The 24,037-nt window shown below is 37.0% G+C and overlaps 1 protein-coding gene across 5 annotated transcripts in view; it reads left to right on the top strand.

Annotated features, from left to right (window-relative positions):
- The window catches only part of Mub (poly(rC)-binding protein mub), a 111,725-nt gene that overhangs the window by 6,316 nt on the left and 81,372 nt on the right, over nucleotides 1–24,037 (top strand). For 3 of the 5 annotated variants that reach the window (XM_072909491.1, XM_072909496.1, XM_072909490.1), the window contains exon 1: nucleotides 18,447–18,580. The exons of 1 other annotated variant lie outside the window; for it this stretch is intronic. In XM_072909491.1, the coding sequence (XP_072765592.1) occupies nucleotides 18,462–18,580 (119 nt within the window). In that variant the 5' untranslated portion in view covers nucleotides 18,447–18,461. Of the gene's footprint in view, nucleotides 1–18,446; nucleotides 18,912–24,037 lie in introns of those variants that run through there. One more of the 5 variants, XM_072909493.1, reaches the window with a different exon arrangement.

Genomic DNA, 24,037 nt, shown 5'->3' with positions numbered 1-24,037 from the left:
TCACACACACACACACACACACACACACATATATATATATATATATTGTGTATTCCATCTCTCTTTTTTTTTTCTAAAAAAGTTGCCGATAAATTGTCATATTTTTTTTTAGCGAAATAAATGAGATGCGAGAAGCTTGTTGCGAAAAATGTTAACCCGTTTATCGGATGTAATTTTTGCGCATAGACTCGCGCTTAATATTTCCTGCGGTGAAACTTGGCCGATAAAATTTAATTTGCACTACGTACGAAGCGGCTCGCCGTTTAGGTGTGCGACGATATATCAGTGGAATATGTACAGGCGTAAAAATTCTAGGAAAAAGTTCGCAAACGTACGAGCGAGGAGGACGTAAGCTATAGAAAATGGTTTAAGCTGGATATTTTTAACATTAAATAACGATATAATGCAAGGTGAAATGAACGCGATTTAAATTGCGCAACGCGCCTACATAATTAAACTCATCATATTTTTAATTTACCGTAAAATATGTATTGTATAATTACTATAATCGCGAGTGGTCTTTCTATGATTTTTTTCTGCTCTCTGATAAATTCACGTAGATTTAGAAATTGTATGAGAAAGTTGTCGATACATGTTATTGAAGTTACTCTTTTTAGTGATACAGATTTAACGTGTGTGTGTGTGTGTCGTGTGCGTGTGTGCAAAAGGATAACGATCAAGGGGAAATAAGGCAGCAAAAAGGATACGTTAGCGTGCCACACAGGCTTAAATATTCATCCGAGATCAATCGAGCGGATCTGCAATTTCGGATCGTTCCGGACGATGCGAAATAAACGGCCGCATCCAACTTTTTTATCCCTTCCTCGTTGAATTTAAAGCGAATCTTTTTACATTGACGATATATTAAGTACATTTTTTTAAAGGCTAAATCATCGTTCTTGTAGTAACGTCAATTCGTGTTGAAAACTTATATTATTTTTATGTAATAATCGTTAACCAGATTTTTTTCTAAAATTTTTGTAATAAATACTATAATACGTTGATTGAACTTTATATCGATTAATAGAAGGAGGTTTTAATTTATTCTTATCATATATTTTTGTAACTAAATCTAAAAAATTGATTAAAGTAAATTAAATTCTGTTAAACTTTATTTGAAATTAAATGAAAAAAATATAATTTTATTAACTTTTAAATCCACAAAATTTGCGGAAAACTTTACCATTATTTTTTAATCGTTTGTAACTCAAAAATTATTGATACCTCAATATCTTTGTTAAGGAAATTGGCTATAAAAATTGCTATTAAAAGAATATCCGTTTTTTTTCGAATATATTGATATTTAGGGCAAAGAAAGTAACGAATTTCCCCATATATTTTATACAAAACATTAGATTCTTATTTAACGTGTCCATATTTGGTATATTCATTTCAATGTTAATGTTGAGTTTTGAGAATTACTCGGTTGCATTCAGTGCGCAAACACGATAAAGGTGAGATTAACTTTGAGGAAAACTCTCCACAATATCACAAGACAGATCTCGTTGTACTGTCGTACAGCGAGGTATATATATATATATATATATATATATATATATATATTACAATATATGCACCTTCCTGCGCAAATTTCAACATCCTTTCATTGTTCGCCAAGCTTCGCGCGCGCGCAAGTTGTCAAGAACAGCAGCGGTCCCGTATCCTTCTTCCGAAAGTACTTCCAAAAGTAGTATTCTGAAAAGGCTTGCAACGGTGCGCGCGATTCGCGCAATCTATTTCCAGGGTTGGCTTTGTGTCGAGACTTGTGTGAATTCGACTTTCTTCCTTCCCGGCCGAAAGCGCGCGAAATCAATTTTCTTGTCTTCAATCGCTTGCCGATTTGACGTGACATCGCGTGGCCCGGCATATTTTCAATAAACAGTGTAGCCGACCTAAAACTGCCAAAATCGTCGATCGGAAGCGCGTCGAGCGCGACGAATTGATCGTTTATTTTCGCCCGATTTTGCTTATAATTTATTTTTTTTTTTTGCTCTTCAAAAATTACTTTATATATATGTATATATATATTTGCAATTTAAATTAAATTTTTGATTTTTAAAAATGAATATAAAGGATTTAATCCACACGTATGTGTGGCTGTATTATTGCAAATTGAATACAAACTACAGAAAAATAATATAGAGCGAAATAAAAACATACCTAAAGTATGTAAATATATTAAAAAGCAATCGTCCTTTAAAGACGACTCTCTCTCTCTCTCTCTCTCTCTCTCTCTTCAAGCTACTAGTGATACACGTTTATTAATTCTTCAGTAAGTACGTAATTTTATTTTGGCGAATCCTCCAGGGAATGAGATAATTTCTTCAAATTTTCGCAGAGGCGAATTAAATTATCGCTCGTTCCGTGAGTCGCTATTTCCGCGGTAAAATACAAATGGACGTTCGTCCAGGCACGAAAAAGCCGAGATATGTGACGAGTCAGCGCTGTCGGGACTTTTTTTTTTACGAGAACCATGGACACCGGCCAATCAGTGAGGTGACAATGATTTAGGCGCGCGTTCGCCGGATTGTCGTCCCGGCAAACACGGCCACGCACGTGCGTGTGCGGTCCCGCGCGCGTGTATGCGGGAGCGAACGGCTTCATGAAACATTCATGCCGATACCGCCCCGTGTGACACCGCTTAACCCCGGCTCTCCAAAACGCGCGGTAGTCGAGATAAGCTACGTTATATATATATATATATATATATATATATATATATATATATATATTTTTTTTTGTTGACATGGCGGTAAGTCAGCTGGTATGTATCATCTGGTGACTTTATGTATATCTATATCGGAAACTAATCCTAAACTTTCGGAAATAAAGCTTTAAATAAACTGCTCCATCTTATAAAAAAAGGGATGTTTGAGTTCCGAGAAAACTCAATTACGCCCAAAGCACGATATTGCGGAATGGAAGATTGCGGGAATATTGTTTTGCAAAATTGAAATATTACATGCAATATTTTTTACAGTTTGCCACAATATAGATATGTCCGCTCCCAAATTACATTGTGCAATATTTCTGTAACAATGCTGATATATTTCAAATTGTATTTCATATATATTTCTGCAACGTAAATACAATATTTACAAGATATCGCAGAATTTATTATATTTCTTACTTGCATCATACTTGTTTGTCCGACTTTTAAACAATTAGTTCAATATCTGAATTTTCTGTATTAAGATTGTTTCAGAAACTAAGCTGATAGAAAAATATATATTTAATGTTACTAATTGTGTTTTTATTATGATATAAAAGTAATATTTTGCAACATCTCCCATAAATTATTAAACTTATAATATTTGCACAATATTGATGCAATATTTGTAACATGTCGCAATATTGAAATATTTATGCAATATTTCAGTAATATTTTGTGCTGTAGGGCTATGTGAGATGTCCTGAGCATAAATATGGGAATTCTTTCGACGACTTATATGTATAAGGGCATATTTTTTACAATTGTTTTTTCCGGCAATCAATTATTATGAAAGAACGATGATAATGATTTATCGAGCGACATTTCGTTGGCGGGGACATAATTTTCTGTTCACAACCTAACTATGGACGATGGAAGGAGTCTCGGGGAGCTGTGGCGAAGTTATTAATCCCGCTAACAGGAAGCAAAGTGTACTTTGTACGCTCGCTTTGCCTGCCACTCCGTGTTTAACTTTCCGTTCAAAAGCACCAAACCATAACACGGCGATATATTCGCACGTAGCGTCACAGTTTGAAAGCCCCCCTTCCCCCCTGTCGAACTTTCGTTTTCCCATAACGGAAGTTCAGCGACCGGCTGCCGATATCACTGACCAAGATACGTGAGCGAGAGAAGCTTCTTTCGGAACTTTCTTTTCTAATTCTATAGTTTTATAGAAAGAAGATAGAAAAGACTGTACATTTCCACTATGTTCAAATTTTATTTCACGCGCAGTTCGAATGATAAGATAAAATTCAAAAAAGGAAGAAAGACTTTAATCAAATTGGTAGTACAGTTCCGCGAAAAAAGAGAATATCTAATCATTTATCGTTATTTTATTATGCGTTGATTCGTGGCTTTTTTACACTGTTCGAACATGTTATAGTTTAGAGAAATTTGCAATTAAATTTGCAAAAAGAGCCATGTACAATACTTTACAGTAGTATAACCAATATAATTCAAGTGAATGCCAAAATTAAAAAAAGATTATTATTCGCATAATTTATTGATTACGCTATTTTGAATTTGCCAATTTTGGCATCGCAAATTCGTATTTGGAAAATCCTCAAGTTTGAATAAACATGTTGAAAAATATTTGACAAATGTTGAATATTTTAATTCATGATTTTCCTGCAATAAATTCCATATTTAATCATAAAAATACCTTAAAATAGCTTTTGTCTGTAATTTTAGCCATAACTTTCTCAAAATTGTAACGTAATAGAGCGATTAAAATTAAAAGTCAAAATTGTACATATTATTTTTAGTATTAGAAAAAGGATGAGAAATTATTATTTGTTGAATTACGTAATAAATAAATATCTATATCATAATCGTCGTATAATCAATAGATATGTAAAAGATATATTAAGCAAGGGAACTTGCTCGATCGTTAAAGCTAATTTCGAGCGAAGCGATCTCCTGCAACGGAGAAAAATACAAGCCCGATAATGGCTTAATCCCATTCGATCATGGCGGAGGTCCCGCGAAGGAATATGCACCTTGGGGAGTCGAACGCGTAAGCTACTTCCTTCTCTCTCTCTCTCTCTCTCTCTCTCTCTCTCTCTCTCTCTCTCTCTCTCTCTCTCTCTCTCTCTCTCTCTTTTCCTCGCAGAAACTGGAAGACATCATAAATATGTTAATAGATGGTTTAGAGGTACGGCGTGTTCGGCATACCGATAAGTTTCCTATCGTCGTTCCGCTGTGTCTTGCCCGAGCGAGATGAGAGCGAGACCCTCTGGGCTTCGTGTTTCCGGCAAACATTTAAATTCTAGGACGCGGCGCAATTAAAAGCTTTAGAACCGCTCTAATCCTTCTTCTTCTTCTTCTCTCTCTCTCTCTCTCTCTGTTTCATCCGCACGAGCGTTTGTGCAACGATGCAGCGAGCCGTGATGATAAAACTTGTTTCGTCTCCGAGCAGGCTTGCAATGTCATTTCTCGCCTCTTTTCTCTCACGTAGGTAGGTACGCAAGCAACGCGAGATCTTGCATCGACTTGGTGAAGAAGACGCAATTCCAACATGCGTAAACAACGCGCTTATGCTCGCCATCTCCTTCCCTAGGATTTCACTCATCGCGGATTCTCTCTGATGACTGCGTGTAATAGTAGTAGATTTGCATGTTATTTTGGTTCCTTGCGCTTGTTTCTCTATCCATGCTGCTATTATTTATCAAATTCTTCGTCTCTTTCTTAGACAATGGCCGTTGGATTTATTTGTTTCACAATAATTACGTTTCTCTTGTTGCTGCATTTTTGCAATTGTCAATTTCGTCAAAAATATAAGGCCTGTGAACACGTAACGGTTTTGAACCTCATGAACCTGAATCAAAGATCTGCCATTGTGCCCCGACGACAGTTAAAAATATTTCATTAAAATTAATGAAATCCCGCCAACGCTCACACACGTGCGATGCGGGCGTGCGGGGAGGTCGAGACCATAATTGGAGAGGTCTCGACTATGGCAGCTGCGCAACCCTTTGAACAGCCTATCCACCCTCTTCGGTCGCTGCAGCCCTCGTTTAAGCCTGTTTTTCTATGTCATTTTTCGTTGACTTTCTCTCTCTCTCTCTCTCTCTCTCTCTCTATTGTTCTCTGTTTTATTATAAAAAAAAGTATTACTTTTATAAAAAAAAGCAGAGAAATCAAATGAATCGGCACATAAAATTACAATACAACGTAGAATTGCTACTTACAAAGTCACTATATTCTCATCCCACGCTAAATATATTGCTTATTCTTCGACACACGCTAGCACTGAACATCAATGTCACTAATTTATATCAAGTAGATAAAATTTGAAATAAAATGTATTTAATTAATGTAAAAGGATGATGATATTTAAATGTTATATATTTAAAAATTAAATATTATCGAATAATAAATATATCATCTAAAAAAAAATATTAAAACATTACATAAAAAGTAATGTCAATGAATAATAGAGAGAGATTCGTCACACAATTCGTCAGGAGAAATTTGCAGAGAAATGATTTCATGACAATTGTTTTCAAAATTATTTCCTTCTCCCCTCTTTCTTATTCGTTAGATGCTGAAGTATTTGAAAAAAGATTTATTCTCAATAATGATAATTCGCGGTTCTCTCACGTGCGGTCCGAGAGACTTGACCCTTTAAGCCAGACGGGCTTTTCTATGGCCTCCACCTGTGTGTATGACTGTGTATTGTAAGTCCTCTCTTTCTCTCTCATAAAAGAATTTTTTGCACACACCCACACGCTCGAACGATTACGTATACACTCGGGCGAGTTTGCTCGCTCGATACACGTGTGCATACATGAGCGCGATATCCCATATCGTACTGCACAGAAACTCCCCACTGAGGGAGAGAAAGAGAGAGAGAGAGAGAGTGAAAGGGAGTGACAAAGAGCGGAGAGCTTTCAAAGCTCTCGCGCCTCTCGCCCAGACTGTCATTTCGATCCTGACTGAAACAGCCCCAGCGGTTCTCAGCCGGAAAAACTCGTTACGAAAGGTGGAATAAAGCTTGGGTTTTCGCTGAGAATTCGATGATTGACAGTATGCGGCTAACGTGGATAACGAGCGACGCGCTTTATGGAAAATGTACATTGCGAAGTGATGTTTCCCGTACGGATAATAATATACAGGGCGACCAGTAATTGAGTACTATTGTCAGACGATAGAGTCATATCTTATTAATATGAGATATGATTAACGTCTTCGTATAAACGCCATACCTATAGGATGTCTTAAAACGATCGAAAATTTTTTAAATTTTCTTTAAGCAGACTCTCTCGCGAATTTGGATAATCATTCCTTTGCAAAAATATGAAGTCATCGATAATTTTCAAGTTGTAAATGAAAAAATTTAAAAAAACCTCGACCTTTCGGACATGTTAAATATCGTAGAATTATATACATATATAAAATGTTAATAAAACTAAATTTTTCAAGAAATTTTAATTTTTAAATATCTTAATAGTATTTCAATTTTTCGGGAGTAATTTTCTTACAAACATATGTGTAATGGAAAAAATTTGAAACATGCAAAAAATCTGATCTTCTTCGACATTTGCATTAAGGGGAAAACTCGATTTCCCCTCAAATTTATCAAGAAAATCCTACTAGAGAGACATCCAGTGCTTTTATGACTATATGTACATATATACGTATGTATATAGAATACACTTAATTCTCAGGAAATTTCTAATTACTGCAATCTTATTTAAGAAAATGGATTACGTTAATCTAATCTTTAATCTTTCTTTTTATGGAAAATTCGCTGCAGCACTATAAGCATTTTTTTAAACTGTCAATGACAAAAATTTTCTTTATTTTTGTTTTCGTCAACTTTTTTCTCCCAACATATTATGACTTTAGATGTATAAAATGCGTAGAAAATGTGAAAACTTTATTAATGTTAAAAGCATATGCTTGTAGTCGCAGCAAAATCTTTGTAACTTCATTTTCTGAAAATACGGATACATCTCTGGAATATTTTCTCTGTTCTCGCGGTTAGAAGAAAAATAGAAGCCAAATGTCTTTCGGCAGACCAGCGACTCCCGAAAAGACAGATCTTCTTTTAACGAACACCCGGTATATCCGTCGTGTATGCAGCAGTATAGTGGGCCTGTTGTAACGCTTCGGCTGGTTCCTCTCCCCTCTCGCGCCCCTTTCTCGTCCCCTCTCTCTCCCTGCGCCTTCGTGGAAAGCGAGGCGGAGGAGGAAGAGAGGGCGCGCAGACACCCCACCTGCACCCCTCGTCTCGCTCTCCCCTTTTCGCCCTCCCTCTCGCCTACGCCATGATCAATATTACGCCCCAGAGCTACGGCATCCAAACCGACCTCGAGACGGACTTCTTCTTGCTGCTCAAAGCATCTCTCCGAAGCGAAGCGGTGGAGAGAGAGAGAGAGAGAGAGAGAGAGAGAGAGAGAGAGAGAGAGAGAGAGAGAGAGAGAGGGAGAGAAAGAGTGCAGCTTCCGTTTCGAAACTTTTCCAAACCACGCGAAACCGGAAACCGAGAAGCGAGAAATTAAAAGCTAGAGGAGCATCGGGGTCTGCCTGGATCACGCTAGGGAGTCTCACGCTGCCAAGTTTCTCTCTTTCCTCTCCTCTTCTCTCCCTCTCCCTCTCCCTCCCCTCTCGCCGGAAGGAGCCGGAATGGAGCCGATAATAGTCCCGGTAATTGCATTGCTCGCTTGGGCTGTCATACGAAATCGTCGAGATTGATTTCGCGGGCACGATAAGTGCCGCGGTCAAGTTCGATCTGGATTTGCCGATTACAATTGAGCGAACAATCCTTTAGCGACAGCAATGAGTTTGTCTTCCCCTTCCAATGCCGTTATATTCCGAATCGTCGTCGATAAAATCAAGAGTTTCCGATTTCGGATGTGATAAGATGGAAAACATTTTTTTTTTTACAATAAAATACAAGAGTACGACAAAAGTAAAGTTTCACCTTTTGTGCAAATTATAAAAAAACAAAATCAATATTAAACAATGTTTTTTGTCACCCTGAATGCGTTACAAGATTTTTCGTACCGAAAAAGTAAGCCAGCATCATTAACCTTATCGCTGATTGTGACACGAAAGGGGTACATATGCAGTACCTATACAGTCGACATGTATTCCAACGAGTTTGATCGCGCCAGCTTACGCTCGACGTAAATCCATATCACAGCTGAAGCTATCAATCTGATCTCCCGTGAATCTACAGCGGATGATTCGTACAGCGAGCAGCTTGGATCAATCAGGTTGAGAACCACCGGAGAACAGATCCCCGTTTGAACGGGATATATTCGCGTATTTGTACAAGTAGTAATATAGCGGTTTGATCAGGCGGGAGAGGGCGCAGTAGAGTGCTTATTTCACGTGACATTCGTGCCGTAACCTTCTGGAGAGACTGTACGCAGCTAGGTCAGGGACTGTACGTCTGCCTCTCCAATCTGCAAGCTATTGTAACACTCTCCGCGCTTCACTCAGCTTCTCTCTCTCTCTCTCTCTCTCTCTCTCTCGTCTTCTTTTCTTTGTCTCCTTTTGCAGGGTCGTCGTCGTCGTCGTCGTCGTCGTCGTCGCCGCCGTCTCCTCGGCCTTCTTTCCGCCTCTTTCGGCCTCTTCCTTCTGCTCGAAGCACCTCTTTGCCAACTCACTGCGCCAACTCTTCCTCCACCATCCCTCATCTCGTCATCCTTGTAGCGTTATCCATCAGGGCTAGACAGCGTGGACCCGCTTGTTCTTCGCCCCTTTCCATCGTTAGGCGCGGTATGTCAACGCGAAAATCATTTGCTTCTCTCGCGAACGCCACGAGAAACAATTATAAAACAAAAGTCAAGTATAGTAAAAAAAAAAAAAGAGTTCAAACGATCTAGCAATAATTTTTGCAATTGTGATTATTAATATTATAATTATACTGACAAATGAATAATGAGATTAAATTGAATATTAAAATGTATGTTGTATTATTATGAAAGTTTAATTAAACGTTTATGTTGATAACCTTCAAGTTGTAATGTACAGAGATAAAATCTGTTTACTCTCTTTATTTTTCATTCATTTTTAATTTTCGTTATTTATTTTATATTGAAATAATATAATATTTAATTGGTAATAATTCTTATTGTTAGATTAAATTGATCATCTCTGTGTACATACTGTGTCTACTTTAGTGTGCGATATGGCTATTTTATTGGAAATGGTAAAACGGTAATTTCAACATAGGGAAATTAAATATAGAGATATTAAATATATCGACGTACAGAAAAAGTAGTATATTATTTATTCCGAGGAAAATCATGTCTGTGTAATTTTGTTTTCTGTCGCGCGGTCTTTAACGTGTTACAAATTTTGAAAATGACAAGTTGCGAGAGCTTGGTGTTCATCAGACGATCTTAAGAGAAAACCGACGTATAATAATTTTCGCAGCCGAATAATCTGTTGGCTATATTTATTCTCGCGAAATCCATTTTGTAACGTCGAATTTTCATGGAATTTACTCGCGATTACTCGGAGTAGCGCGGATTAGCTAATTTCGCGATATAATCTACGAAATTTGCGCAATCCCGCTCGCTATATACTGAATTTCTGCTCTTCCCGTGGCTCACGGTAACTTGATGAAGTCCTTATTAGCCACGAGCTTAAAGCCGCCAGACGGAAGGCCCTTGATGTGCGAAACGGCAGGAATATCGATCAATATCCGCGATATTCGCGGATTCTTTCGCGAAACTTTCAACCTAACGCGAGTGTCTTATCGGCAAATTTATTATTTTCCACCATCAGTTTTCTATGTAACATGAAAACTGTGTTTGTCCAATAAATCCATACTTTATATCTAACGTTACGAATACAAAGATTTATTTATTTGAGTTTTCACATACAAGATATGTATGACAATTGTGTTCACAATATTCATCGTTGCAATTGATAGCGCAGATTTAATTATAAAATTATTGAAAATGCAAAATTATAAAACAATTTTTTAATTTAGGAGAAAAAAAGACAGTTTTAAATATTATTTATATAGGGTTTCTATCAGTCAGTTCCTACTTTTATATTTCGGAAACGGTTCATAATTTTGAAAAATTACAAAACACATGTTCGATCGTGGCGCTACTCTTTTAAGAGGGTTGGGGGATGCAAGAGGGGGGAAGGGATCCAACTTAAAAATTTCAAATGGAAACCTCTTATTTTTTACTTTTAGATTCTTATAGCTTATCTCGAAAACGCTGTAATGAAATAATTTTTTATTTTCCGAATTATGAGACTCAAAAGTTACAGTATTTTGAAATAAAATATAAAATATCTCGTAAAACATTCAATGTTCGGTAATCTTATCTTAATACTTTTATGCACAGATTTATATAAAGAAAATACATAGTTCTTTTAAAGAAAAAATATGTAACTGCTCGTTGCAAATTCATATTTTTTCTTTAAGACAACTTGTGTTTTCTCTACATCAATTAATTTGTCTGATTATTCATAAAAGTATATTTAAAATTTTTGAGTTTAGTCCCTTCCTTTGCATTCCATTAGGAGCTTTTGAAATATTCGAACACACGTTTCGTGATTTTTCGAAAATTTAAATCATTTCCGAAATATAGGGATAGAAATTGACGTTATAGAAATCCTGTACCTACATGCAGAGTTTTTTAAATCTACATAATAATTAAATTTCTTTTTATATATAAAAAGGGAAGTTTCATGTAAATATATATTTCGTATTTTACCGCTGGTATTCTCTTGAGAAAGAGAGAGAGAGAGAGAGAGAGAGAACGAGCGCAAGAAACTAAATATGAAATATTAGACATAAAGGAATATGTGAATTTTAAATATACTATATTTTACATAACAGAAGTTTACGTGAAAAATTAATAATTAAATCATAAACAATAAACATTTATGATAATTAAAATCGAAAATTGTAGATGCGATTAATATGGCAAACGCCTTTTATATTTCACAAATATCTTCCATCTTCCGTTGATTAAAATTCATAAATATAATACACTTCTTCCGATCGCTTAACAGAGAACAAAGGTTTCTCTCTTAGAAGTTTGTCGCAAATAGATTTTCCACCCTTTTCTCGAAAGCGCGATTCTCAGAACTGATTTATCGGTCCCCTTTTGATGGAACGGGCCGCCCCGCTTTTAGTTAGATAGCAGCAGCCCGCGAAATTGAATATATACATAGAGAGAGAGAGAGAGAGAGAGAGAGAGAGAGAGAGAGAGAGAGAGAGAGAGAGAGAGAGAGAGAGAGAGAGAGAGAGAGAGAGAGAGAGAGAGAGAGAGAGAGAGAGAGAGAGGGAGAGAGAGGAGAGAGAGGGAGAGAGAGGGAGAGAGAGAGAGAGAGAGAGAGAGGAGAGAGAGGAGAGAGAGAGAGAGGAGAGAGAGAGAGAGAGAGAGAGAGAGAGAGAGAGAGAGAGAGAGAGAGAGAGAGAGAGAGAGAGAGAGAGAGAGAGAGAGAGAGAGAGAGAGAGAGAGAGAGAGAGAGAGAGAGAGAGAGAGAGAGAGAGAGAGAGAGAGAGAGAGAGAGAGAGAGAGAGAGAGAGAGAGAGAGAGAGAGAGAGAGAGAGAGAGAGAGAGAGAGAGAGAGAGAGAGAGAGAGAGAGAGAGAGGAGAGCTACACGTACGGAGCTGCACTCAAGAAAAATGTTTGTCACAGAAGAGAGGCAGATATCGGCAAGTTTTCCGTCACATAAATCCACTTTGTTGGTGACTCGCGGTGTGAGAGCGATCGGGAAAGAGGAAAGACGTCATCCGTTCTGGTTGGATAATGCATAAGTGACAGCGCGTTCCGAGAGTATCATATCTCAAATTATAAATAAAATAGTGACTGTCTATAGATATATTGAGGCAGCTACTATTTTATTAGTATATATATATATATATATATATATATATATATATATATATCAAACGCGAGTATCGATTATGGCGGATATCATGGCGATACGTGAGAATGGCGCGTACATGTGTACATACATATACCAGGTGAGAACGTGTGTGTGTGTGTATGCAACGTTGATTAATCCCGCAATCGCATCTCGGCTCGGACGATCGAAGTTGCCGAAGTTCCAAAGTGCGGTATGCCGGATTTCGATGGAAATGCGCGTGGGATGTTGCAAACGATGCGTTCGCGAACGAATCAAACTTCACACACAATAGTGATAGTAGAATTTGCATTATCGTCGATTAAAGGCTCGAACGAAAATATCGTCGAACGGTATTTTTATCATACTACGACGGGTGATGAGAAAATTTAAAATATCCTCGGCGTTGCTTATGACGCAGAATAATAATCCGTCGAGTATTCTACAACATGTCATGAATTCGAGCACATGATTCGATACCGTTCATCCTAGATGAGATAATTGCGAGCCACGTTCGATCAAGCGGATACGACGGACGTCACAGGACGAGCGTAATTTCCCGTTTTAGTATTTTCCTATTAGCGTGTTACATCCAGCTCACGTCAACTCAACATTTATAGCTCCTTTCACGTTTCACAAGATGCGAAATATTTTAATAAGACAATTTGAAAAAGAACATTACATATAGTCCTTACATACAGTCATCTATATGGACTATATTATATATAGACTATAGTTATCATACTAATCGTAGAATATAGACGATATATAGATTAAAATGTTATCACGATTAGCCCTTACATACATATATTAATTTAATATGGACTATATAGTCTCATCTACCCTAATTGCAGAGTTCTAAACCGAGCCAAAAACTCACGCTTTGCCGTTTTTTTTTTGTATGCACAATTATGTGATAAAAAATTAAATTTCAGGAGAAAATATTTGATATTGAATCGAATGCGTAGCTTGCGAGGAATCCCGGCCGGATCGATGGTTTTCGATCTCCACGAGATACCCGGTACCCGGTAGGTGCATCATTGTCACGGCACGGGACGCCGATGCGGCGGAATGTCACCGCGAGAGGCACTCTAGTGGGCTTAATTGACGTAGACTCGTTGCTAATTAGTTTACATTACGCTCTCCGTATCCTCCAGGTCCTGCCAAGTCGCTCTCCTGCGCCTCGCCCTCGATATATTGCCAGGGGCTCTTTAATGTCGAGCTTCGTCGCGCTGCAACGAGTTACACTGCACACTCGTGTGTAGGTACATACACAAGTGTGGGTCGCCCCATTCTGACGCACTTTCACCGCCCTTCCGAGTGCGTTAGACTGCGTATTTCTTGTTGCCGGAAGCCTCGATGAACATAATATCGTGGAAATGCACCCATCGTGGATCGCTGAAAATGCGTCCGACGGCAATAAAATCTGCAAAACGTGATATTCTCGTCATAGATGCAAGCTAATAACAACACCGAACGTGTAATAGAGATAATAATAATGTCTAATCACGTCGCGAAATGATTACGGTAAAAAGAGTCTCTCGAACGCAATAATCACAGCACACGAGTTATCAACATATATTTAAAGTAGTAGCATAAATTACATTTTCAAATAATTTCGTTTTTCCAGACTCTTATTAATGATTAGCTGAACAGTTTGTTAATCTCTTACACCTCTCGGCACTCAATAGTATATTACGCGATATTGTAAAATATTGTATATATCAAAGGAAACGACGCGATGTGCGCATTAAATAATATAAATCATAATCATGTAAAGAGATATAAAATATTATAATTATAGGATAATATATTTAGTTGTGTGTGTGTGTGTGTGTGTGTGTGTGTAGTATATTAGTTATTAGTAAATAATCAAGAGCTGCGAAAATCAGTGAAATCTTTCGAACCAACTTCTCTTTAAATTAAGTCCCGGAGCATCAGTACCGTTCACAAGTAGTCAGCAGCTTCCGGGCCATGTCGTGGAGTCAAAGGATGTAAAAGACAAGGGTAGTCAAACGGAAGGAACAGGCTTTCACTTTTGTAAGAATACAGTCCCCGGAGCAACACTTTGAAGTGCGGTTAACAAAGGTGAAAAGCAAGAAGATAAAAAAACAGAAGAAAAATAGTTTAACGAGAATGTCCGCGAGTGTAATCAACTTAGTTATGAGAATTGAGAACAAAGAAGAAAATAACAATTTTAATGAAATACATATATTCATTAAAGAAATAAAGATGATCCGTTTCGTTCATTCCGTCACGAAAATTTCCATACTCTTTGTTTATTGCAAGCACAATTTTTTGGAACTCTCTTTAATCGGAAGATAATTATTTTAATCTTTCAATATATTTAATAATAATTATAATATTTATGTATTTTTCTCTTCTCTTTTTTCATTTTTAAATCATGACCAAGCAAGTTGATTACAATTGAAGAGAGGTTCTTTATATACTCTTCTTCTCCGATTTATTAATATATTTTCCTGCTTTGTTAGTTTCTCATTTGGAAATGTGTTGCGTCAGAAATTGTTTTTTAGAATAAAGTTTTCTCTGTTTTATTTATTTGTTTTTTTTTCTTTTTAATAAAATATATTTTTTGATTCTATGTTGCAAGAAAATTAAAAGCTGTTGCTGATACACGGTGTATTTTTTAAATAATCATTATCTTTATTTTTTTTATTAAACTGTGTAATAAATCTACGTAAAAAAATTTAGTGAAGAAATTTACACGATAGTGGATTATTATCGTATTTATATCGAATAGTATTCTTTGCATACATTAAACGCTACAACGCGTGATAAGTTTTTTTTTTTTTTTCTTATGTACGTATTTAATAAAACGATAAACTTACCTTTAAATGTCGTTAAGTTTATATCTAACATTTAATTTTTTCTCGTTATCGTCACATTTGCATGCTGAAATAACGAGCGTGTAGCGATTGAAATAATCCGATCAAACGCGAAGATTTAATGAAACGTAATAAACGGGCGGGCACTTTCTTATGTACGTAACGCTGATCACAATCGATTCCGCCAACGGATAAATGCTAATTTCCTTAAAGACAAAAAAACAACGCGAAAGACAATTTCAGATATAATGAGAAGATATCATATCGGAGGATACCGACGACGGAATCCGATTATAAAAAGCAAAAGATGAAAGAAAAGAGTAAATAACGATAGCGCTTCCTTTGACAATTTAATTCTCGAATTAATCATTCAGTTCCGTGGTCCAGCTTTATGCGAAGCCCGAGAAGAAGAAGTTATCCGAAAACAATTGCCTCTCTCGTTTACTGCGTTTTAATTTACTTTGAAATAGCTCATCAATAAGCAAAGTAATGTCTTTTGCTAACGCGAGACAGAAATAAATTTTAATTTACATTGCTATTTAATGCTAATTCACGTTACAACGATTTTAGATCACACACTTGTCAGATAGTAATATTATATTTATATTAGTAATCTTTTTCTGCAAAGATTATAATTGGAAAAATATTACTTACTAAAAATAAACTTGATACTTTTTCAGATTACAAATTATAATTTCATAAATCATAATTTTAATAAAATTATAACTTTAATTCATAATAACAATCGATAATTTCATCTATACAATTTATATTTAAAATTCACGTTGACATTATATTAAAATTAACATAAATCTGATTTCACATATTTTCGTCGAATGTTTTTATTTTTTAATGCATCCCCCTCCTCTCTCTTTCTTTCTCTCTCTCTCTCTCTCTCTCTCTCTCTCTCTTTCTCGTTCTCCGCAACTCTTTTTCTTATAATTGTCAGAAATTTTTATCGTCGTCTCGGAGAAACATACAGCTCGCAAGTGCATTGTCGTGCATACTCTCGGATACACGAGGCAGTATCATCGTTCTCTCGGTTATTTTCGCTCCGACACCGCGACTGCTTTTCAAATATGTTGCTACTTTATCCGTGATATTTTCCCGTCGCGGGACGTCAAACGGGAACAACGAGACCACTGTGACACGCATACCAATGTATGAGAGATGCGACCGTGAATCGATGCCGATTTCCGTTATTCCTGCATATCCAGTAGTCACTATTGACACGAAACTACCTGGCGAGATCTCCGAATTCAATTTCTAGTTCAAAACAGTGTATTTCGAAGCTGTAATATAAATACACACACACACACACACACACACACACACACACACACACAATAAATTTTTGCATAGCGTGAAAGTTCTATTAAAAAAATGTGACAAGCCTCGACAACACGATAGGAAAATTTTAAAATTTGTAATTGTTATACTTAAATTCGATTTTATTTCGTCAGCTTATGTATTATAATAAAAAATTACATAATTTAAGTTACACACAATGAAGAACTTAAATTATTTTTTTTTTATTTTGCTTTAAAATAAAATAAAAAATATTTTATTGTTATAAGGTGTTGAAGACAAGTTTTATGCTTTTTTTTTTTTTATAATAAACATTTAATAATAATAAAAATTTTCAAGCTCTATGTAATCCATAAGAGCGGTATTATATAATACGAAACAGATCCTTACCGTTATACAAGGATTTACTATATTTATCTAGATTGAAATGTCCGAGTTCAAAATCTTGTGTGATTAACAATTCGTTTATATTACATGTCTGTAAATTAGATCCAAGTATATATTTATCTTCTTGAGATTGTCATTTAGAAATTGTCGCAGCGGAAAACGATCGTCAATGTTATTCAACGTTCAATAATGCCATAAGAAATATCTCGCGTTGAAAGAACCATCAATCGTGTATGCAGGACACATCTTCTGACCTGTTGCAAGCTTTTGTTGATTCTAATCGAGCGTCTTTGATGGAAGTTTGCATTCTTTCTCCTTTCCACTTCGCTTATATAACGGCAGTTTGCCCCGCTATCAGGAGGAAGAAGTCACTCGACTATAAATGATACTTTCTTGCAATTGCTTGAAATTAAGTTGAAGTCTCTCTGAACTTACTCCATTTTGCAGTAGCTCAATGTATATGCTGATTCAATATGCTGGTATCCTATAAATACGTAATTTACAGTAACTATTGTGAGAAACGCAAATAAATCTTTTTTGATATATTTTATATATTATATATACATATAAAATTTCAATTTATAATAGAATATATATGTGCAGCTTATTTTAACGAGCAAGAGTGTAGCCAGATCTTTCGGGGAGAGAATTAAAAATATTTCTCTATCTTCGAAGACTACCGTTTATTTATTATTAAAAATTAATAAAATTTTTTCTTGAGATTTTTAGTCATTAATTTGAAGTCTTGGGGGCGGAGGGGCCGCTCGAGCTCTCATAGCACCTTCCTTTAGTTACGCCACTGTTAACAAGTCTAATTGCATAGATCATCAGCAATTAATATTATCTAGTAATTGTATATATATATATATATTTACACTTTTCATAATTTTTTAATTATTCAAGATAAAAAAGAATATTATAAAACATAGAATTTTCAAAAGAGAGAGAGAGAGAGAGAGAGACGTCTTATATATGGGATTCAAACAGTCAGATGTCCGACAAGAGACATTACATCTTGGGAGGGGGGGAGGGAGAGAGGGGGACGGGGAAGAAGAGAGATTTTCTCCAGTGATATGTATTTATACTTGTTTCTGCAAATAAAAATGTAATACAGTCTGAATCCGCCGCTTAGAGAAAAGACGGAGCGCATACAGGTTTGGAAATCACTTACCGAGATACTTAACACTCTTTCACGGCAATAAGGAGTAAATTCATTACACGTCGATCCAATTTGAAATTCTACGGTCACTCGACCAACCTACCTCGTAGGGGGTAGCCAGAGCCAGAGCGCGCGCCCTTCGAGCGCTTTATCCCTCGTGCACGTTCCTTATCCCGCTCTCTTCCGGGATTGGCTATATTCCGGTGTTAGGCGCACATGAGCACGAGGGCCGGATATGCGCGCCGGCGGATGCGCGCGGTGCGCGCGCGTAATACGCGCTCGCGAGCAGTGTCGCGTCAGCCCCCGGCCCTGCTGCACCACGTACCATCATCCAGGTCCAAGAACCTATTACCTGTTCTCTTCTTTCTCTCTCTTTCTCTTTCTCTCTGTCTCTCTTCTCTCTTATCAACCGACCAACCAACCGACCGACCGACCGACCGACCGACCGACCGACCGACCAACCGACCGACCGACCGACCAACCGACCAACCGACCGACCGACCGACCGACCTAATCCAATCGACCCATCCGTCAAACGACAAATCGTGGCCGACCGTCCGATTGCCACGTTGTCGAGAGTCTATAGTCGATCGAAACAGTGCCCCACCGTTGTTGTCGTCGACGTCGTGGTTAAGCCATTCCGTACGCAGAGCTAATCATCAATTGGCAAGTTGCTTAAACACTTCATTATTCTCATTCCTATACGGGAAGATTGAATTGCGCAAGTACCGATCGGTCGCAACCACCTAGATCAGTGTTTTCCGATCGATTAATTTCTTTATCACATGTAGAAACTTTGTTTGTGTTTGGCTTTTATTGATTTGCAAGAGAATTCAATGTGAGAGTGTGCGAATGTGCTATAATAGTAATCGTGCAAGGAAATTAATGGCTGTTTAAAAAAGTGAGGGGAAAGCACTGACCTAGATTATACATAAATTACATGATTGATATTTTATTTAATTGATTATTGGGATAATGCGATGAAAGATCAATTGATCGCCAAGGGGGTATGATGGAAAATTGATTGATCTTTTCGGAGCTGTAGAAATGTTGATCACGTGGTATCGACAGATGAAAATCGAGATCGGATGAGATCTGCAACGGAGAGTCTAATGGAAAGATACATTTTTCTGACAATGAGTTGGAATACACGTGCAAGTATGTGTATGTCGAACATATGTATTTGAGTATACGTGGGTGGGCACACACGAGTAGACCCGCGTGCGCGTAGACTCCGTACATGTGGAGTCTCTTGTTTTGATCATAAACGTTACACACATGCGCTTATGGCAACTCGACGGTGATTCGGATGATATATGAAAATAATAAAATTGATTGCGAAATATTAAAAAAGTAATTTGTCCACATTACATGTTGCTTCTTTAAATTTCTATTTTTATCCTTCTTTTAATAAAAAAAGCATTTTATTTGAATAAAGTAATATACGCGACTTTTATAATTAATTTTTCATGTTTTATCACCTATTAATATATATAATTTATTAATGTAATTTATCAAAAAATCCATTAAAAATAAAATATTTATTTTAAAAAAAGAAAATCATAAATCCAACTTTTATCTTTCATTCTTGTCCGATGGAACGATTAACTCTATTGAAATTTCAATTAATTTTTGGCAAAAATGATAGAAGGAATCCAGCGCGTTCACTAAATCACAGTGTTGATAGTTGGACATCCGTACAATCGAGCGACGTGTAATAAATCCAGGTATTTATAAACCACATAAACCCTGCGCGCCAGCGGACGGGTAATTTATGCGTCATAACTGACTAACTATGTTACAGCTATCTAAGTTATGACTCACGCATCGAGAAGAGTGCTAAACGAGGATTTCGCGAATTATTTAATAAAATGCAATCCATCTCTTTCCTTTTCTTTCTTATTGTTAGCCGTAGACCCAATGTGTTTTAAAGTTGTCAAAAGTTACTTTTGAATTCGTCTCTCTTTAAGAAGAGTCATTCCTACTTAGTGTATACAAGTTAAATAGGCATTCCTGCCTATAAGTACTCTCTGGCGTATTACGTAATTAGCAAATCACGAGCCCGAAATTAGCGAGAAAGAGCTTCGCCATTTTCGAGAATATGATATGCGGATAAAAAATTGTACGGAAAATTTTCTCAATAAATCGCACAATAACATGGCGAATCGCGTTCTTATCCGCCGCGACTTTGTCGCGGGAGGTGTTTCAACGACAGTTTATGTGTTTCGACAAATAGTGTATATATCGTCGAGAATACTATTATTACATCAAGAGACAACAAGTGCGACTCACGGGGTATGCACGTCGCGGCCTGAGACGCCGATCCGTTAATAACTCACGCTTGGTGAAAATAGACGCGCGTCGTCTACAGGAAGGGGGTGAATACGTACGCGGTGTACTTGGTCGGTTAGAGAGATCAGGTCACCGACTGTATTTTCTCTTAGGAACGTTACTTCGGAACGTCGAGACGCTCGACGTTTATCTTTGTATATCTTTGTTCCGAGAGAGAGAGAGAGAGAGAGAGAGAGAGAGAGAGAGAGAGAGAGAGAGAGAGAAAAGTTTTTCCCAAGTTCTTGTCGCTTCCCCTTCATAATTACAGTGTAATTATTACACCCTTCGAGATACATTTTTTTTTTCTTCTTTGGAGAGGGGCGGAGGGGAGCGAACGAATACAACGTCACAGGAATACAAGTAGTGAAATCCATGCGAAAAATCCGTTTTTTCTTTCAGCCTTTGCCAAAAAGGTCTTATCGACCTACTTTTACTTTATGCCTCCCTTTATTACAATATATATTATTCTTATATTTATTCTTATAAAAACCTCGTTAAGACATATGGGATCCCCACTGGGCTCAACGTCACGTTCCGTTCTGTCGGTACGCAGTGCGTAGCCACACTCGTCCCCACACTCGAAATTCATGCGTAGGATATTTTTTATTTATTTTTTCCAAGACGAGCGATGCTGAAACTGAATGAAATATCAATCGCAAACGATACATTCAATTAGGAATCGAGAGAACAATTTAGGGAAAGTGTGTGAGTATGAAAGAGACAGGTTTTGAAAGAGACACTTTTATTTTTTTAGAAATTTCTGAACGCATTTCAAAGAAATGTCAAATTTTTGTGGACGACAGCCATCTAAGGTTGCTGTATAAAAACTAAAACATCTTTGAAATGCGTTCAGAAACTTTCAAAAAAATTAAAGTATCTTTTTCAAAACGTGGCTCTCTTTCATGCCCACTTTCCCCTACTGGTAATTTTACTTTATTTGGGTATTGTTCCCCTCTAGCCAATCTCAGACTATGCATCTTTTCAATTTCCCTCCCCTACATCGAGTTGCAATTAAGATAGCCCCTTCGTATTCAGTTGCCGACGATGCCATCCTTGCCTCCCGCTTTCTCTTCTCTCTCTCTCTCTCTCTCTCTCTCTGTCTTTCTCTCTTTTGTTTTGTCTTTAAAGGAAGACTCAAAGCTACAAAGAGGCTTTTACATTATCTTTGCCATGGCAGTTGACAGTGTATGTGTGTGTGTGTGTGTGTGTGTGTGTGTGTCGAAACTTTTGTTCCAGTTATGTTAGTCTGGAAAGAGAGAGAGAGAGAGAGAGAGAGAGAGAGAGAGAGAGAGAGAGAGAGAGAGAGAGAGAGAGAGAGGGTAGAGAATGGATAGAGGAGAGGACGCGCACACAGAAGGTGTCTGTCAAAAGAGGCGTCGTCACGTACCGGAGGCGTATTTCCGCTATCTTCGTCCTCTTGTCCGTTAACGCGCGAGAAAGAGAAAGATGGAGAGAAAGAGAGAGAAAGAGAATATATGTATATGTATATTTAGTGCACGTATATAGATGTGCATGGAACGCAGAATAACTTGCGTATCTCTTGCGCGCTCGGAATTTCCGTGCTCTGTCCACAAAATGCGCTGATAAATATCTTATCAAACGCTTGCCGTGTAAGCGTATTAAAGATAGACGAAGAAAGCAGTCTGCCCTTTACGAGAGAAAGGGACACTCGTGATAACGTAAAGTACTTTTGCAACAATGAGAAAAATATTTTCCCGGCCGTCAGTCACGCTGCAGCTTTTCGAGACATTGACGCGCGAATGTCGATAAATTATTATATACGACTTTTTGAATCTGTCTCTGTTCGTATATTTATCGGCGCGTTGCGATATCGTCGAGCTACCATAAAAATGTTTTAGCAACTCGCGCACAGCTAAAGCTTATTAAAAAGGTTTATTCATATTCTCTCACGTTTTTCGCACTTTTTTTTTTTTCTGCAATTCACTTGCATTTTTCTGCACTTTTGTCGTGAATTTTAAAATTCTCATTTTATAAATATAAAGTGTACTCGAACAAAGAAATTGAAAAAGAGAAAAAAAAGCCAATTATTTTTGCAATCACATATATCCGGCACGAAATAATGGCGACGAAATTTGTTTATAACTCACGGTACGCATGTACCGCTTCTGTCTCTGGCGTTGAAATTTTATCCCGCGATTCTCTCGGCGATAAAGTACGGCGACGAAGTACGAACGGATCAGGCATGAATGACGAGGGCTCTCCAACGCGAGAGAGTGATCCATATTGACTTCAGAGAGCACAATACCAATCAGATTGGAAGCGGATTATTCGCCCTCGCATTTCATACTCACCGTGTCAAATTTTTCCTTTTTTTTTTTTTTTTTTTTTTTTTCGCATACGAGCGCGCTGGAAAGTATTCTAGATTTTCACGAAGCATCTCGCAAATCTCTCTTATATTACGGGAATCTCGAGGAAGCTACGTTTAAGTACAAGTACACATTACGGTACGAGGAATAAAAGGAAAGCGTTACACGAACATCTCCGACCAGAACATCGACGTTGTTCTAACATCAAACGACCTTGTACGTGCGATCTTTCATTTGCGTGAAGAAAGAGAAGAGATTCTGGGATCACAACCTGCAAAAACCTGCAAAAACCTGCAAAAAAAATAGGCAAGAAAAGCGCGATAATTTACGCTTTACTTTGTCGGATCGACTTGAAACGAGCTGACAGAAAAATTGAATTCCGACGTGTTAAAGATCAAAAGGGCACGACGAACGGAGACGCGTAACTTAATTTCTTTATTTTTAGCCGCTTTACCTCGCAAGTGCGCCGTTGGAATGATTCGTACTTTGAATTTCAAATCCTGAAATTTCTTTCAACCGCCCTTTTCATTCTTTTTGTGTTGGGAAAGAAGCTGTGTAAAGAAAGAGATATGTCTTGCTAATAATTACGTAAGAGAAATCGTACGCAATAAATTTAAACTTGTTTTATATATTTTAAACGAAAGAGAGAAGTCTAAAATTAAATTCTGTAAAAATTAATTCAAATATATTCCAAGAATTAAAATTAATTCAATACACAGATAAACTTTATAGAAAAACAATTTATTACTTTTATTTATTTATCAGATTTTTATCAGATTTCATCTACGATCTAATCAGGCACTCAATCGATATTTTTATTCGTACACGCGAAAAGATGATAGATTCTAGAAAATCGATTGCGTGACCTATTTGTTTGTCGCAGGTTACTTTCTAATAAATCACTGTAAATATTACGCTACAATTTTTGTCAAATAAACGTGTAGAGTTATTTTACGGACGACCTGCCTTTGATTCGGTAATGAAATATTCAACAATTATCCGTCAGGTTATTTTTCTAAATTATATTTTCATCATTTGTACTTCAAAACAACGCCATGTATAATTCAATTTTTTTTTATTTATAAGAACGACTTTTGTTTCGAGTAAATGTAACAAAAAAGACAATCAAAGAAA

The sequence above is a fragment of the Anoplolepis gracilipes genome, chromosome 17 (assembly GCF_047496725.1).
Source record: "Anoplolepis gracilipes chromosome 17, ASM4749672v1, whole genome shotgun sequence".
Taxonomy (NCBI): Eukaryota; Metazoa; Arthropoda; class Insecta; order Hymenoptera; family Formicidae; genus Anoplolepis; species Anoplolepis gracilipes.
Note: the sequence above shows the minus strand (reverse complement) of the source record. Positions and strands in the feature narration are given on the sequence as shown.